Below are 19,297 nucleotides of genomic sequence, written 5' to 3'. Positions count from 1 at the left end.
AGCAGTCCCATTTTTGAAAATTCGTTTATTTGATACCCATGCACTTTTCGGACGAATAGCCAGGTTGATTGTCAGCTAATGCCAAACATACTTGTATGGGTTTCGTAGACAGGTCTCCGGATGCGACCGTCCCATTAAACGCTTTAAAACCCAAAGTACTGGGTATTGTCTATAGCAAGATTGATTTTGTCTCGCATTGAGTGACCAGCAGTGCAGAGCCGAATCTCAATGTGCAAAAAAGTAGCAGTGCCTGAATCGACATGCATAGCGCAGACACTCACTGATCTTGGAATAGGAAACTCATTGACATTTCATGGGTTCTCTGCAGTTTCTCAAAAATGGCCATTGTGAGTGGTAGTGTGCCAACAAATGTTCCCGACATGGATCATCGCAGCCGAGGCGGAAGACGAGCAAGGTGCGTCATCTTCACCATCTCCGTAAGATATATTTTGGTCACGTTATGTTTTGCGGGATTAATAGTAGGATTAATATCCTACCGACAAGGATAAGGTCAACATAATCATAATTAAATCAAAGTGTGTAGTAACACTTCAAAATGGAATGGGGACGCAGGAAAATCGAAGAACTAGAGATCAGCCTGGTTGGATGAGTTGGTAACGTGTCCGCCAACAGATCCGAATGTTGGGGGTTCGAACACGGCCAAGGACGGGAGCAACGTGGTGGCAGGCAACAAGTGGCACACGCAAGCCATCTACCGCGAGTGATGTTAAGCACAATGTGCACTATGCTCGGATTTCAGTGCTCTTTAAGGAACGCAACTGTGCGTCAAATTAATCGACACACCGCCCACTGGGGCGTCCTTGACGATTCGTGTTGTCTCGCGACGTGAAGCCGTCAATAAATAATAATAATAATAATAATAATAATAATAATAATAATAATTGGAATTGGAAGTGTTTATTACCATCGGTTAAATCATTTGTACATGTCATAAGGTCCACCTAAACCATAACGGTTTGTGGGCAGGACCTGGCAATCAAGTGGGACACTAAGTAACAACAGTAACAGTAGAGGTACCTTAACAATCACAACACCCTTAATTTATGGCTCTAGTTACACATCTGAAAAAACTAATCAACTCGAAACAGACAATGAGTTAGTAATCATGACTTAGTAACAATAACCGTAACAATACCATTAATTTATCAGTCTAGCAACACATCCAGAACAATCTTAACAGCTCGAATTGACATCAAATCCAACGAATCAGTTGGCAAAGTATTAAATATATAAGGAACGTAGTAGCGCCGCAAACCCTTACCATAATTTGTAAATATTCGTGGTACATAGTAAACTTCAGGACATCTGAGGCCATAATAATATGGACGACTGGTCTTAAACCTGTCAATCCAAAAAAATTTTAACACAACAGTTCTAATAAATAGATTCTTAAAGGAAGACATTCGGTGTAAACGGAACATATCAGCACCTTCCAAATCTGACCCAAGAAGTTGCCCATACGATAAATTCCTAAGTGCAGTTCTGAGGATGCGATCAATTCTATTCCCCCATTCCGTAGAACAGTTATGAAAATAATGTAATACCATATCGCAAACTAGAGTATCCTAAGGACTGCAAAATCACTTTTCGTACTGAGTAAGGTACATGAGATTTTTGATTATACAATAGGCATGAAACAGCGCGCAATTTTTTAGCCACAAATGCCAGGTGCGTGTTCCATTTCATATCACTATCAAAGTGTATACCTAAGTGTTTTATTGAAGAAACATGTGTCATAGCCTCACAGCTACAATCAGTGCAATCTGACGTATGAAGATGAACTGGTAAACTGCATGCTAGGCGCTTTAGCGGGTTATAAAAACAGATAAGTTGCGATTTTGCGGGATTAACAGCAATACCATTTTTATGAAACCAATCCATCGCCAGGCAAATATTAGATTGTAAAGATTTCACAGCTTGCAGATAGGAGACGTGAGTTGTGAGTAGCATGGTATCATCCGCATACTGGTAAACATGAGCGCCCTTAATTGCTTCATACAGGTCATTAACATATATGTTGAACAAAAGCGGTCCTAAACACGAACCCTGTGGTACACAAGCACGGACAGGAGTGAAGTTACTTAATGTTTCTTTTATCTTGACCCTCTGTGTTCTATTTCCTAAGTACGACTCGAACCATCTAAGGAATGGACCCCTAAATCCTATGGCCTCAATTTTTTTTAGCAGATGAGTGTGATTTATCACATCAAACGCCTTAGAAAGATCCACTGTCAGTGCTGTCGCAATAAGATTGTTATCTACTGCTTCGTACACTACGTCTGAGAGGGCTTCAAGAAGTGCCAAAGTACCCTTACCCTTAACAAAACCATATTGGGTTTTTGAAATAAGAGCAAATCTTTCTAGAAATGAACTTGCTATTTTAAAAACATGTTTTTCCATAATTTGAGAGATTGTAGATAAAATTGAAATTGGACGATAATTTGCCAACAGGTCACGTCTCCCACCTTTATGCAAAGGACGAATAATAGAAGTTTTCAGCGCTGTAGGAATAATTCCACAATGAAAAGTGCCGTTAATAATATATAGTAATACATCCTTCAGCACAGCAAAATTGCGCCGTAGATCACCAATTCTTATGCCATCTGCACCAGCAGACTTGTTAGTCCGGAAAGAACATATGATTGCCCACAGATCATCTTCCGACATTTCATACAGGAAAGCCGATGCTAAAGACTAAAAACTCACAGGACAGTTAAAGGAAGAGCTGCCTTTGCCAGATGTGAGACTAAAGAAGGCATTAAAGTCGTCCGCCACCGTAATCGGTGAGGAACCAAATTTTTCCATAATGACATCATCATTATCACCGGACGGTCCAGAACCTCGCAAATCATTAATCAACTGCCATGTAACCTTTGTATTTTTTCGATTTCTGGAGAACGCTTCCAGATAGTATCGCCTTTTAGCATTTCTTAACAGGGCAGTGACCTTGTTTCTCTGAATTCTATATTGTATCCTTAGTTCCTTATTTGAAGGCCTATCACGTGCTTTTTTCCAAAGCGCATTTTTTTTCGAGATTTCAACTAGAATGTCCTTTGTCAGCGAAGGATAATGCCTGCGTCTTTTTTGAACTATTGTAACCTTTGAGGACTCGTAAAAGTCCTGAAAGTGCTCAACTAGCTTATCATATGCTAGAATATGACTGCCAGTAAGAATCACAGCATTCCAGTCGAAGCGGGTTATCAGTTGGTCGAGAACTCTCTTATCTATAACTTCAATGCGTATGGGTTCGGCACCGCGCGGATTAAATGATTGCGTAGGGATTGACAAAAACACAAAATAATGATCTGCAATCTTTGCTGTAATTACGGAACTGAATAGATCACTTTCACTGGTTCGCACATTTATATGATCAATACATGAAGCATGCAATTTTTCTTGACACGTTTCTACCCTTGTAGGAACTTGAATAACTGGTTGCATCCCAAGCTGTGTCAACAAGTCAAGGTAATCTAAGACAATACGTCGTTTGTTATTTAATATATCAATATTTATGTCACCGGTCATACAAAGGGTTGTTAAATTTACCGAAGCCAGAACCTTGCGCAGTTCTAATATAAAGTTCCTTTGATTAGAGGAGGGAGGACGGTAACAGACCAAAAGTGACAGTGATAAACGATCACAAGACAAACTCAAGAGTATCATCTGAGACTCTTGTACAAGAGGAGTTTCAGTTTCACATGTCCAACTATTTTTTACAAATACTGCAATCCCGCCTCCCTTTCTATTACTTCTAACGTGAAAGAAAGCGTTAAAACCATTTAGCTGGTATAAACTAACTTCATCATCACACACATTGACTTCAGTGATCGCTACCACGTCAATAACGTCATAACACTGATCCAAAAACACCGTTAACTCGTTCCAGTATTTACGTAAACTTCGGATATTCAAATGTAAAATATTCACATCAAACATACGATGAGAGTCATGCAGTCGATTCCGCAACGACAAGCCATCTGTTATACTACAGAATTGTACACTGATCTAACGTAAATCTCAATCAAAACTGTGTATCTATCTAGGAAATGTTCTCAAGATCGTCCAGACATCTTATCTTGATTGCTGTTTCGCCCTCAGCTTTTCTGACAAAGATTTTGCCATTCCTGACCCAGGCAAATTGATATTGTTTCTCTTTACACCATTTCCTTGTTTTCCAAAACAGTTCTCGGTTCTGCAGTGTCAGATTCTCATTGAAAAAGATTCTGGATCCTGACCATTCGAGCCGTCGGTTCTTTGACCTTGCAACCATCCAAATATTCTTTACATCAATGGACTTGAATTTAACTATTATATTAGGGGTTACATTCTTTTTAGAAGGGAGCCTGTGCACCGCCAGCACATCCTCCTTGACAAAAGCAGTTATTTCCAGCTCCTGAGCAAGCTTTTGCAAAATTAGGTATAAGTCCTCATTTTGTGAATAGCCAACACCGTGAATTTCCATGTTGCAGTTGCGATTGTGCTGCTCACTCTCATTTAGCGCTGTCTTTACCTCGTGAAGAGCTTTAGCCTACTCACTCATTTTAACTTCCAAACTGACTACCCTATCCTTCAAGCTTTTTACTTCCTTGCTATGTTCAGTAACAGTGGCATGTATTTCATCATATTTAGATGAGAAATGTTCGATCGACTTCTCAATAGACTGCACAGTTTCAAACATGGCGGACATTTTATGAACGGCGTCCTTAATTGACATCAGTTCATTTATCTTCGCCGAAATTTGTTTGAAGTTGTCGACAGCAGATTTTAAAGGTAGTAACTCGTCAAGCTTTTTACTTATTTCCGTAATATCTGCTGTTTGTGACGACTGTGAACTTCGACTATCAGAAGCACGGCACGTACGGCATCTCCAACTTTCTCTTTTTTCATTACTCATTGATTTAAAAGTTCCATCTGCCACTCCTGAACATTGCTGTCCCAGATGATAAGCATAATTGCCATTCACAGCATTGCAAAAATTTCCCATCTCTCGACAAAGATCGATTACATGCTATACAATCTGAGTGGGACATTGCGATTCACAGGGCACTGTACAATTCACTATATGAAGTCACAATATGCAGTCAGTGGCGAAACTAATGACAGGAGATAAATCAATTTGCCTCACCTGTCGAAGTAAGCAAAAAGGGTTAGGCACAGAAGCGATGTATGCCACTGACTGCGAAGCCCTCCATCGCAGACCGACCTTTTATGGCCGAGAACGAATGTTGCACATGCGCGCTGTTGGGGAAACTGTGGTCCAGATTGCAGGAGCTGATGTGAAAAGCACACTTGCGGAGTCTTGCTATCAGCTGCTCGTGATAGTGCGCTTGCAGTGTAGGAGGAACCGGTCTATCAGGGCAACTGTCGAAGTAAGCAAAAAGGGCTAGGTACAGAAGCGATGTATGCTACTGACTGCGAAGCCCTCCATCGCAGACCGTCCTTTTATGGCCGAGAACGAATGTTGCACATGCGCGCTGTTGGGGAAACTGTGATCCAGATTGCAGGAGCTGATGTGAAAAGCACACTTGCGGAGTCTTGCTATCAGCTGCTCGTGATAGTGCGCTTGCAGTGTAGGAGGAACCGGTCTATCAGGGCAACTGTCGAAGTAAGCAAAAAGGGCTAGGTACAGAAGCGATGTATGCTACTGACTGCGAAGCCCTCCATCGCAGACCGTCCTTTTATGGCCGAGAACGAATGTTGCACATGCGCGCTGTTGGGGAAACTGTGATCCAGATTGCAGGAGCTGATGTGAAAAGCACACTTGCGGAGTCTTGCTATCAGCTGCTCGTGATAGTGCGCTTGCAGTGTAGGAGGAACCGGTCTATCAGGGCAACTGTCGAAGTAAGCAAAAAGGGCTAGGTACAGAAGCGATGTATGCTACTGACTGCGAAGCCCTCCATCGCAGACCGTCCTTTTATGGCCGAGAACGAATGTTGCACATGCGCGCTGTTGGGGAAACTGTGATCCAGATTGCAGGAGCTGATGTGAAAAGCACACTTGCGGAGTCTTGCTATCAGCTGCTCGTGATAGTGCGCTTGCAGTGTAGGAGGAACCGGTCTATCAGGGCAACTGTCGAAGTAAGCAAAAAGGGCTAGGTACAGAAGCGATGTATGCTACTGACTGCGAAGCCCTCCATCGCAGACCGTCCTTTTATGGCCGAGAACGAATGTTGCACATGCGCGCTGTTGGGGAAACTGTGATCCAGATTGCAGGAGCTGATGTGAAAAGCACACTTGCGGAGTCTTGCTATCAGCTGCTCGTGATAGTGCGCTTGCAGTGTAGGAGGAACCGGTCTATCAGGGCAACTGTCGAAGTAAGCAAAAAGGGCTAGGTACAGAAGCGATGTATGCTACTGACTGCGAAGCCCTCCATCGCAGACCGTCCTTTTATGGCCGAGAACGAATGTTGCACATGCGCGCTGTTGGGGAAACTGTGATCCAGATTGCAGGAGCTGATGTGAAAAGCACACTTGCGGAGTCTTGCTATCAGCTGCTCGTGATAGTGCGCTTGCAGTGTAGGAGGAACCGTCTATCAGGGCAACTGTCGAAGTAAGCAAAAAGGGCTAGGTACAGAAGCGATGTATGCTACTGACTGCGAAGCCCTCCATCGCAGACCGTCCTTTTATGGCCGAGAACGAATGTTGCACATGCGCGCTGTTGGGGAAACTGTGATCCAGATTGCAGGAGCTGATGTGAAAAGCACACTTGCGGAGTCTTGCTATCAGCTGCTCGTGATAGTGCGCTTGCAGTGTAGGAGGAACCGGTCTATCAGGGCAACTGTCGAAGTAAGCAAAAAGGGTTAGGCACAGAAGCGATGTATGCCACTGACTGCGAAGCCCTCCATCGCAGACCTTCCTTTTATGGCCGAGAACGAATGTTGCACATGCGCGCTGTTGGGGAAACTGTGATCCAGATTGCAGGAGCTGATGTGAAAAGCACACTTGCGGAGTCTTGCTATCAGCTGCTCGTGATAGTGCGCTTGCAGTGTAGGAGGAACCGGTCTATCAGGGCAACTGTCGAAGTAAGCAAAAAGGGCTAGGTACAGAAGCGATGTATGCTACTGACTGCGAAGCCCTCCATCGCAGACCGTCCTTTTATGGCCGAGAACGAATGTTGCACATGCGCGCTGTTGGGGAAACTGTGATCCAGATTGCAGGAGCTGATGTGAAAAGCACACTTGCGGAGTCTTGCTATCAGCTGCTCGTGATAGTGCGCTTTTAGTGTAGGAGGAACCGGTCTATCAGGGCAACTGTCGAAGTAAGCAAAAAGGGCTAGGTACAGAAGCGATGTATGCTACTGACTGCGAAGCCCTCCATCGCAGACCGTCCTTTTATGGCCGAGAACGAATGTTGCACATGCGCGCTGTTGGGGAAACTGTGATCCAGATTGCAGGAGCTGATGTGAAAAGCACACTTGCGGAGTCTTGCTATCAGCTGCTCGTGATAGTGCTCTTGCAGTGTAGGAGGAACCGGTCTATCAGGGCAACTGTCGAAGTAAGCAAAAAGGGCTAGGTACAGAAGCGATGTATGCTACTGACTGCGAAGCCCTCCATCGCAGACCGTCCTTTTATGGCCGAGAACGAATGTTGCACATGCGCGCTGTTGGGGAAACTGTGATCCAGATTGTAGGAGCTGATGTGAAAAGCACACTTGCGGAGTCTTGCTATCAGCTGCTCGTGATAGTGCGCTTGCAGTGTAGGAGGAACCGGTCTATCAGGGCAACTGTCGAAGTAAGCAAAAAGGGTTAGGCACAGAAGCGATGTATGTCACTGACTGCTCCGGCTCCGGCTCCGGCTATTTTTTTTTTTCATTTTATACTTCACCGGCTTTGCACTGGGCTTTCAGTGAGTGAGTTATCTCACCCTGACGGGAGGAATCACGTGTTACGTGACCTTCTGACGCCATCCACTCAAACGTTGCCGGCCTGCGTACTGTTGATGAGGCCCAACAAGGCCGAAACAGCTGTCCAGTACTGGCACGGCAACGTTTGAGTTACAAACATATGCTATACGTGCAGCCAAAGAGCTCCTGCTATTTTTTTCCGCTTATACATTATATATATATACAGGGTGTCCAGTGAGAAAGTGTCATTAAATTTCTAAAAATAGGTTAAACTTCAGAAAATTATGCAACTACTTGGAATGCACGCACACTTTTGCCACAGATTCACGCCGTTTGCATTCGCATCACACATTAATTAAGCTAATTTTGCTAATTGAACTCGAAAATTAGCTAAGCAGGGGTAACGTTTTTCCTGATGAATTCGGAAGCCAATGGCCATAGCACACTATTCCAACCGGAATCACAGGTTTTTTCAGAAAATTTGTACAAAAATTTGACGGATGCACCGTCGAGATCCAATTTGCGCTTTCTTCCCATGCTCTCGAGTAGTATTGAGAGCATTACAGGGAGTCGAGTCATCAAAATACAAAACCAAAAAATGAAAAGTCACTCAAATGTCATCGCACAACAGGAATAGCCATTACCCGAATTCAATATAGGACGATCAATTCGTTTCCGTTTCCGATAATGGAGGACGTTCGTATGCGTTTCTGTTTCCGTTACCGTTACCATCTCCAATTTCGGTAATATACTGTTTCTGTTTCCCGTTACCATCACCGTTACCCTTCCCTGCTAACAGGACGGTAGTTTGACACATTCAAAGGATCGCCGGGCTTGTGGACCCGCACGACAGCCGAAGTTTTCCAACAGCTGGGGAACACAGATTCACGTAGAGACAGGTTGAATACATGAAGGAGGACGGGCGCAAGGAGGTCAGCGTAAGGTTTAACGAATGCTCTAGGAATGTTGTCGATCTCTGGGGTCAAAGTGGGTTTTAGCCTCCGAATAGCTGCGATGACCTCCTCGTGGGACAACGTGATACAAGGAACGTGATCAGACGCGTTCGAGACGGAGCTCGAATTCGCGTGTTATAGTGGATGTGCGTTGCTGTGTTTATATACTGAAGAAAAATGTGTGTAGCGAAGAGCTGTGACATCGATGTTGGATTAGAAGATACCTCACCGTTAGTCTTTAAAGCTTGTACAGTGTGCCCCAGTGTGCCATTAAATTATAATTAAAAAAATATGCCACATAGAATCATTCCGTAAACGACATTTATTCTTACTATGCTTTTGCCACCTTCTGATGTGAATGCCATGTAACGTCAGTTTAATTAACAAAATATTTGCGAACTGGACTCAGAAATTTGCCAAGTAAAGGTGAATTCCCCCCCCCCCCTCCAATATAAGAAGCGTGCCGAATTTACTGAACTGCGTGATAATTGACCGCGTGATATTCAGGAGCTATCCCATCGAGAAAAAAAGCCGAACATCATGCTTTTCGGAGCACCCGAGCATTACGCGCGACGACTTTTTGAGCGCAATCGCTGTCAGTCCCACCAAAGGAGGTTGCAAACCCAGCCGACAGAGTGATAGTTGAAAAAGTGACAGTTCCCAAAATTGGGAGAGGGAAGGCATGATCCCAGCGGAAGCCAGACGCGATAAGTCATGTCTGTGATATCTCTTTCTGCGATGCCTGTGTGGGCTCGGTTTCCAACCTCCTTTCGTCGGACTGACAAAGATTGCGCTGAAAAATTTGTCGCAAGCTATCCTCTGTGAGCTCCGTAGAGCATGATATTCGGCAGTTTTTTTTCGATGGGATAGCGCCTCAATATCCCTGTCAATTATCATTAATCTGACTAAATTCGGCACCTCTTCATATTGGTGGGGTAAAAAAGTGACCATTACTTGGTAAATTTCCGAGTTCAGTTCCCAAAAATTTACATAATTAAACTTATGTTAATGACATTCACATCAGGAGATGGCAGAAACCTAAAAAGACCGCATGATTCTAGGTGGTGTAGTTTCTTTATTATAATTCAATGAAACGTATTATATTCAATACGTATTATATCCAATATGTGTTATTATTCAATGACACCTGGGATACCCTGTAGATTGTTTTCGTTCTTGGAAGGACGTACACGTTTTCAAAATTGTTTACGGTCACTCTTGAGATCCATTTCGATCAATTTAATTCTGTTAGCATGGTCAGGTGATTTCTGCCTGCTTAAAGAGTGTCTGGTAGAGAGCCAATTGTATGTAGTGTGTTATGGAGTTATCCTTTTTGAATTGCCGGTGGTGGAATTTTTTCTTCTTTAGGTAAGAAGTGGTCTCCTTCCAGAACCAAGTAGGTTGTATGGTCGTAGTGGGTACAAACGAACTTATACCTGAATGAACAATATTGGTACATAAAAGAGAAGCACTGCTAGCATCACTGGCATTGAATACAGGTTCAAAATTAGCAGCTGCAGATGATGATAGGGTCCAACCTAATCAGCTCGACGAATATCGAAAATATCAGACGCTACATGATGATTGCGGGAAGAGGTAGGCACGGATACTTCAAAAGGAGTGTGATAATTGTCGGGTGGAATCAACGGAGAAACAGGCCTAACAGACCTGAAATTGGCCGAACGGACGGAACAAAGATAGCGGAATTCTCCCCATGGTTGGGAACAGTGTTAATCTAGGACAGCGACAAGAAATCGGAAAACTTCCGAACACAGTTTACTCCGTTTGAACTTCATCCGCGGCGGCGGAACTCTATGCCATACTTTTCTTTCTGCAGCGCATTGTTGATTTTACCCCACGGGAATGGGTCGTGTTCACTGACTCTACATCTACGCTTCAAGCAATTGAAACTTGCAGCATCCGAGGCATCCGCACCGTATGTTAATGGCTTACAACATCGTCTACGAAGCAGGGAACAGGCTGGTTCTCTGTGGGTTGCGGTCCATTGCGGTGTCGAAGGGAATAAACATGCCGACAACACCGCAGAAGCAGCTTTCTCGTCTCGGAGACGGACGCGTATTACACTGCTAAGAGGAGATTGTCGTTCCGTACTTGGACGCCTCGTGACTCCCCTGGCTTCCCGCCAATGAGACGCTGATATTCTCCCCCAGACATGTTGAGTAGAATTGATCCAGCGCTCGCTTTCCGCATGCCTCGAGACACGTGTCGTCAAGAAGCCGCATCAGTTCATCGAGTGCGCCTCGATGTGGCTTTTACAGCGCAGTGGCGTTACCGCTTGAGATAAGTTGACTCTCCCCGGTGCTTTGACTACGGTGCTGTAGAAGATCTAGAGCACATTCTTCTCCATTGCCCACACTACCAACCTTCCCGAACCGTACTCTTCGGGTCCCTTAACGAGCTGAACTCTCGCCCACTCTCTCTCACGGAATTGCTTGGACCCTGGCCACATACAGCCCCCCAAGGCCCTGCCCTCAAAGCAGCTTTCTTGATACCATAGGACTTCTATCCTTATTGCGAAGGGCACTATTATTTCGTTCCCCGCATCACCACCAGCAATGAGGTAGAGTACAGCCCCTGGCGATGAAACTCCCCATTCATCATCTCACAATAAAGTTGTTGTTTGTTTGGACCGTAAGACGATTGAGGAACGGCAAAGGAAGGTTGTTCAGCTTAGAAATATGGTAGGTTGAAATCATCTAACATCATGATGTCACAATGTCTGTCAAGTAATGACTCCAGGGACAGAAGATACTGGGAGAGTTCTGATAGACTGAACAATGGTGGGAAGAAATGAACGCTCACAAATAAGCTGCAGTCATTGAGGCGAATAATTTCGACCAATAGAGACTCGGGATATTGCTCCAAGTCGCGACAACGTATAACTTTCAAAGCATTGGGCACTGCAATTACGCATCCTTCCTCCACGTGCAGTAGCTCTCCCAGGAACACCGGGAGCTGAACGGTACACGATATAGCAGTTGGGAAAATACGCACTGTTCGGGATAGAGTCATGTAGCCAGGTTTTAGAAGATAAGTTACGTCGTATTCCCACTCGCACGATGCTGAGAAAAAGCTTTAACTCGTCGTATGCAAACACAAACCCAAAATTCGCGGTCACCCCTGCCGGCGCGCTTCGCCAATATGCTCAACCGCTATGCGGGAAGCGGCATTACAGGATGTGAATTCAATGTGAGAGCGCGTTTATGTCAATTAACAGCAAAACAGAATAAAAATATCAAGATGTCATCGTCTAATGCAGAAGAATAACATGCAAAGGACCCCTGAAGACATGATAGGCACTAGCAGAATATAAACCTAGTGAACCCTGGCCAAATGAATTTTAATGCATTGCGCCTATGAGGATTTCGTCGATTTTTGCGCAGGTCCCATGTTTAGGCTACGATCTTTCGACAAAGATAGTCAAATTCTGGAAATTTCACCTCCTCTTTTTAGTCAGTACGTCCTCCAGGCCATGTACCAACCACGGCACGATGTGTGAGTGTTAACCCTGATGCACCCAGGGCCTTCAAAGTTGCGACTCAGAGAGCGTTCCCCTCCTAGGCGCTCAACGGACTAAGTCCCAGTATTATCGTAATACACGTGCGCTGAGATTGTACGACCGCTCTCAAGGGGTTCGAAAGGGCGGACGGTCATTTTTTCCGGAACTCCAAAATGCTGAACGAACGAAGAAAATATGATAAGAAACAAGGAGAGTTTCTTTTACAATTTGTGTGTGTGTGTGTTTATCATTATCATATTTTATTTTACGCGAAAAATGATATTACGGGTTAAACAATTGTAGTGGGCCTCCGTGGATGTTCAAACTGTGAGCCTTCAGATACTGGAATTTTGCGATTAAAAACGATTCGCGATTTTTGCGCCTCATGTTACTGTTATAACAAAATTTCAGGATAACGGTTTTGAAGTCTGACCTAAAGCGTGTCCAAGAAGATTAAAAAAGAACGAGTGTAAGTTGTTTATTAATAGTATCGGATTCATTGCCATAAACCCTGTCGCTCATGGTGTTCGAGGTTTCTTCAATATACTGAATACAGCATCTCACCATATAGGCTCACGACATACCATTTCACGCATGCACACAAGCCAAACATAACATTCTGCAGCATCCGCTTCACAATCTGTGTCACTCCATCTTTAGTATCAACAGTATTGAGTGACGATAGTGATACTGAGACTTACCGCATGTATTCATGGCAATGCAACATTAATTGCGGAATATCTTCACTTCGTCACCATTTGCAACCAAGGATTTTGGAGTCCTGCAAACCTAGGGTAACACGGCAGGTAAAGCTCCAAAACCTCATTTAGTGAATGACAGTGATTGTAGTTAGTGCTGTAGTTAAACTTTTTGCCACAATGTGCAACACATGTGCATGACATGCAAGACAGCATGTACATGGTGATAATGCAACATTGGCAACAAACGTGTGACGAGACAATTTTCGTAACAACAAAGTTGAAAAGAGAGGAGAATAAGGGATGATAAAAATTCCTTTGAAAGGAAGGAGAACGAGGGTGTACGCTTGAAAGTGGAATGAGAAGGAGAAATCTACAGGTGATAGAGAGGCACAAGACATCTTATCCACGTATATACATCAGGTGAGATGACCAGGTCATGATATCCAGGGGAACATAGAATGGTTCAGTACATAGTGTAACCAGTTCGTTGAAATCACGTTTTGAGCAGCGGCTTGCTCATGTGAAATCACTACTCGCTAATTCAATTTCGTATTATGCATACCTTTGATGTCACACAGTAAATGCACGTCTTATAGAGCAGCTTACTGAACATGAAACCGACCACCTGACGATGCTGAACGTACCATAAAGCAAACCGAAATAAACCCATGGTTTTCATCCTTCTTGTCTCTCACCAACTCTACAGGCTTTGTCGAATGAAAGCTAATACTATACGATGAAAGGTGGAAGTCACTGAAAAGGTTAACCAGCTGTAGGAGTCGAATCCAGTGTTCAGGGTGTCGAACCGAAACGTTTCTCCTTCCCGTTTTCGTTACGGTTCTATCATAAACGGTCCGGTACCGGTTCTGCTCCGGCGCAAAAAAATAACGGTTCATACCGGTTTTAACCTGTTCCGCTTCTGGTGCGCATATTCATTCTCAGAAAAAAAAATCAATGTTGCAAAATGTAAAGCCGTTTATTCAGCATACATGGTGTTTAACATTAATTGGCATTTGTGAAATTTGTCGCTTCTGGTTCCTGTAGGTGACCTTCTGTTCAAATAGGCTTTCTCCTTTCTTGAAGCGCGTGATACAGACAGACTTGTTTGTTGTGATGGCTTACGTAAACTGGTTTCTTGCCCGATCAGTGCAATTGCGTCCCATTCGAATGCCTGTTGCTGCTTCCTAGCCAACAAGCACTACTGCACGAGTACGACGCAAATCGAGGAACACCTTCACTCACAAACGCGCTCGTCGGCTCCGTTTTCTTTTCTTTGTGTCCTGTCCGCAAAAGAGGCGCCACTTAGCACGCACTTGCCTCGCGGATACGTAAATGTATCCAACTGCTTTCAAACAAGGGACACGTTGCGCGACATTACCGGTAGAGAAGCCCTTTCGCAGCCCTCTTGGGTCGCTGTTTAGTTGAGGACAGTTTGGGCAAATGAAATTAAAACAAACACTACGGCACATTGGTAGAGAGTCACAACCGGTCATACGTGCATCTAACTCTATGTGCGCGAACAATAAAACGGTTCAAAAGAAGACTAAGGGTCATAGTATACCGACATACCGTAAACCGTAACCCTCGTAAAGTTTCCATGACATGACTTCAGAACACACGACAACAGTTTCATTCGCCTACTCGTTGTCCATACCGGCGAAGTTTGTGCTTTGACCGAAAACCGTTAAATAAATTTTTCGGTTTCCCTCCTGAGCGAAAAAAACGCATACGGTTTCGATTCCGTTCCGGTCCGCACCAAAGTAGTTTTTTTTTTTTTCGGTTTTCGGTTCTGGTTTTCGATTCGCTCCGACACCCTGGAATCCACACCTTCTGGATTACCGGTCCAGGGCTCTCCAATTGAGCTAAGCTAACACGCCTTCCCAGACACTTCCAGGGTGCGTCATCTGAAGGGACAAACCAGCCACTCTCTCTCACTGATCCTCCTTTCACTCTTACATTTTTGCTCACTCATACACACATTGATACGACGGGATCGACGCAAGCGGCAACTGATGTTCTGAGGTTGGAACGACATACAAGGGACAAATACATACACGGCCTCAAATTGCCTAAGAAATTAACGATGAAAGATGGAAGTCACTGAAAAGGTTAACCAGCTGTAGGAGTCGAACCCACATCTTATGTATTACCGGTCCAGGGCTCTACCAATTCAGCTAAGCTAACGCGCCTTTCCAACAACTTCCAGGGTGCATCATCTCAAAGGACAAACCAGCCACTCTCTCTCACTGATCCTCCTTTCACTCTTACATATTTGCTGACTCATACACACATTGATACGATGGGATCGACGCAAGCGGCAACTGTTGTACATAAGACAACTGATGTTCTGAGGCAACAACATACAAGGGACAAATACATACGAGGCCTCAAATTGCCTAAGAAATTAACGATGAAAGATGGATGTCACTGAAAAGGTTAACCAGCTGTAGGAGTCGAACCCACATCTTATGTATTACCGGTCCAGGGCTCTACCAATTCAGCTAAGCTAACGCGCCTTTCCAACAACTTCCAGGGTGCATCATCTCAAAGGACAAACCAGCCACTCTCTCTCACTGATCCTCCTTTCACTCTTACATATTTGCTGACTCATACACACATTGATACGACGGGATCGACGCAAGCGGCAACTGTTGTACATGAGACAACTGATGTTCTGAGGCAACAACATACAAGGGACAAATACATACAAGGCTTCAAATTGCCTAAGAAATTAACGATGAAAGATGGATGTCACTGAAAAGGTTAACCAGCTGTAGGAGTCGAACCCACATCTTATGTATTACCGGTCCAGGGCTCTACCAATTCAGCTAGGCTAACGCGCCTTTCCAACAACTTCCAGGGTGCATCATCTCAAAGGACAAACCAGCCACTCTCTCTCACTGATCCTCCTTTCACTCTTACATATTTGCTGACTCATACACACATTGATACGACGGGAACGACGCAAGCGGCAACTGTTGTAAATAAGACAACTGATGTTCTGAGGCAACAACATACAAGGGATAAATACATACGAGGCCTCAAATTGCCTAAGAAATTAGCGATGAAAGATGGAAGTCACTGAAAAGGTTAACCAGCTGTAGGAGTCGACTCACATCTTATGTATTACCGGTCCAGGGCTCTACCAATTCAGCTAAGCTGACGCGCCTTTCCAACAACTTCCAGGGTGCATCATCTGAAGGGACAGACCAGGCACTCTCTCTCACTGATCCTCCTTTCACTCTTACATATTTGCTGACTCATACACACATTGATACGACGGGATCGAGCAAGCGGCAACTGTTGTACATGAGACAACTGATGTTCTGAGGCAACAACATACAAGGGACAAATACATACGAGGCCTCAAATTGCCTAAGAAATTAACGATGAAAGATGGAAGTCACTGAAAAGGTTAACCAGCTGTAGGAGTCGAACCCACATCTTATGTATTACCGGTCCAGGGCTCTACCAATTCAGCTAAGCTAACGCGCCTTTCCAGCAACTTCTAGGGTGCATCATCTCAAAGGACAAACCAGCCACTCTCTCTCACTGATCCTGCTTTCACTCTTGCATATTTGCCGACTCATACACACATTGATACGACGGGAACGACGCAAGCGGCAACTGTTGTAAATAAGACAACTGATGTTCTGAGGCAACAACATACAAGGGACAAATACATACGAGGCCTCAAATTGCCTAAGAAATTAGCGCTGAAAGATGGAAGTCACTGAAAAGGTTAACCAGCTGTAGGAGTCGAACCCACATCTTATGTATTACCGGTCCAGGGCTCTACCAATTCAGCTAAGCTGACGCGCCTTTCCAACAACTTCCAGGGTGCATCATCTGAAGGGACAGACCAGGCACTCTCTCTCACTGATCCTCCTTTCACTCTTACATATTTGCCGACTCATACACACATTGATACGACGGGAACGACGCAAGCGGCAACTGTTGTAAATAAGACAACTGATGTTCTGAGGCAACAACATACAAGGGACAAATACATACAAGGCTTCAAATTGCCTAAGAAATTAACGATGAAAGATGGATGTCACTGAAAAGGTTAACCAGCTGTAGGAGTCGAACCCACATCTTATGTATTACCGGTCCAGGGCTCTACCAATTCAGCTAAGCTAGTGCGCCTTCCCAGCGACGTCCAGGGTGCGTCTTCTGAAGGGACAAACCAGCCACTCTCTCTCACTGATCCTCCTTTCACTCTTACATATTTGCACACTCATACACACATTGATACGACGGGAACGACGCAAGCGGCAACTGTTGTACATGAGACAACTGATGTTCTGAGGCAACAACATACAAGGGACAAATACATACAAGGATTCAAATTGCCTAAGAAATTAACGATGAAAGATGGATGTCACTGAAAAGGTTAACCAGCTGTAGGAGTCGAACCCACATCTTATGTATTACCGGTCCAGGGCTCTACCAATTGAGCTAAGCTAGTGCGCCTTCCCAGCGACGTCCAGGGTGCGTCTTCTGAAGGGACAAACCAGCCACTCTCTCTCACTGATCCTCCTTTCACTCTTACATATTTGCACACTCATACACACATTGATACGACGGGAACGACGCAAGCGGCAACTGTTGTACATGAGACAACTGATGTTCTGAGGCAACAACATACAAGGGACAAATACATACGAGGCCTCAAATTGCCTAAGAAATTAACGATGAAAGATGGAAGTCACTGAAAAGGTTAACCAGCTGTAGGAGTCGAACCCACATCTTATGTATTACCGGTCCAGGGCTCTACCAATTCAGCTAAGCTAACGCGCCTTCCCAACAACTTCCAGGGTGTGTCATCTGAAGGGACAAACCAGCCACTATCTCTCACTGATCCTCCTTTCACTCTTACATATTTGCACACTCATACACACATTGATACGACGGGAACGACGCAAGCGGCAACTGTTGTACATGAGACAACTGATGTTCTGAGGCAACAACATACAAGGGACAAATACATACAAGGATTCAAATTGCCTAAGAAATTAACGATGAAAGATGGATGTCACTGAAAAGGTTAACCAGCTGTAGGAGTCGAACCCACATCTTATGTATTACCGGTCCAGGGCTCTACCAATTCAGCTAAGCTAGTGCGCCTTCCCAGCGACGTCCAGGGTGCGTCTTCTGAAGGGACAAACCAGCCACTCTCTCTCACTGATCCTCCTTTCACTCTTACATATTTGCACACTCATACACACATTGATACGACGGGAACGACGCAAGCGGCAACTGTTGTACATGAGACAACTGATGTTCTGAGGCAACAACATACAAGGGACAAATACATACGAGGCCTCAAATTGCCTAAGAAATTAACGATGAAAGATGGAAGTCACTGAAAAGGTTAACCAGCTGTAGGAGTCGAACCCACATCTTATGTATTACCGGTCCAGGGCTCTACCAATTCAGCTAAGCTAACCCGCCTTCCCAACAACTTCCAGGGTGCGTCATCTGAAGGGACAAACCAGCCACTCTCTCTCACTGATCCTCCTTTCACTCTTACATATTTGCTGGCTCATACACACATTGATACGACGGGAACGACGCAAGCGGCAACTGTTGTACATGAGACAACTGATGTTCTGAGGCAACAACATACAAGGGACAAATACATACGAGGCCTCAAATTGCCTAAGAAATTAACGATGAAAGATGGAAGTCACTGAAAAGGTTAACCAGCTGTAGGAGTCGAACCTACATCTTATGTGTTACCGGTCCAGGGCTCTACCAATTCAGCTAAGCTAACGCGCTTTCCCAACAACTTCCAGGGTGCGTCATCTGAAGGGACAAACCAGCCACACTCTCTCACTGATCCTCCTTTCACTCTTACATATTTGCTGACTCATACACACATTGATACGACGGGAACGACGCAAGCGGCAACTGTTGTACATGAGACAACTGATGTTCTGAGGCAACAACATACAAGGGACAAATACATACGAGGCCTCAAATTGCCTAAGAAATTAACGATGAAAGATGGAAGTCACTGAAAAGGTTAACCAGCTGTAGGAGTCGAACCTACATCTTATGTGTTACCGGTCCAGGGCTCTACCAATTCAGCTAAGCTAACGCGCTTTCCCAACAGCTTCCAGGGTGCGTCATCTGAAGGGACAAACCAGCCACTCTCTCTCACTGATCCTCCTTTCACTCTTACATATTTGCTGACTCATACACACATTGATACGACGGGAACGACGCAAGCGGCAACTGTTGTACATGAGACAAC

The 19,297-nt window shown here is 44.6% G+C and overlaps 1 protein-coding gene across 3 annotated transcripts in view; it reads left to right on the top strand.

The window, feature by feature from the left end:
* The first annotated feature begins 331 nt into the window (after window positions 1-331).
* The window catches only part of LOC135371780 (uncharacterized), a 68,159-nt gene continuing 49,193 nt past the window's right edge, over window positions 332-19,297 (top strand). The window contains exons 1-2 of one of the 3 annotated variants that reach the window (XM_064605732.1): window positions 332-415; window positions 3,441-3,486. In XM_064605732.1, the coding sequence (XP_064461802.1) occupies window positions 339-415; window positions 3,441-3,486 (123 nt within the window). In that variant the 5' untranslated portion in view covers window positions 332-338. Of the gene's footprint in view, window positions 438-3,440; window positions 3,487-19,297 lie in introns of all 3 variants that reach the window. The other 2 variants (XM_064605733.1, XM_064605734.1) reach the window with 2 other exon arrangements.

Source organism: Ornithodoros turicata, unplaced genomic scaffold, assembly GCF_037126465.1.
Source record: "Ornithodoros turicata isolate Travis unplaced genomic scaffold, ASM3712646v1 Chromosome120, whole genome shotgun sequence".
Lineage (NCBI taxonomy): Eukaryota > Metazoa > Arthropoda > Arachnida > Ixodida > Argasidae > Ornithodoros > Ornithodoros turicata.
This window is presented reverse-complemented; position numbering and strand designations above follow the sequence as displayed.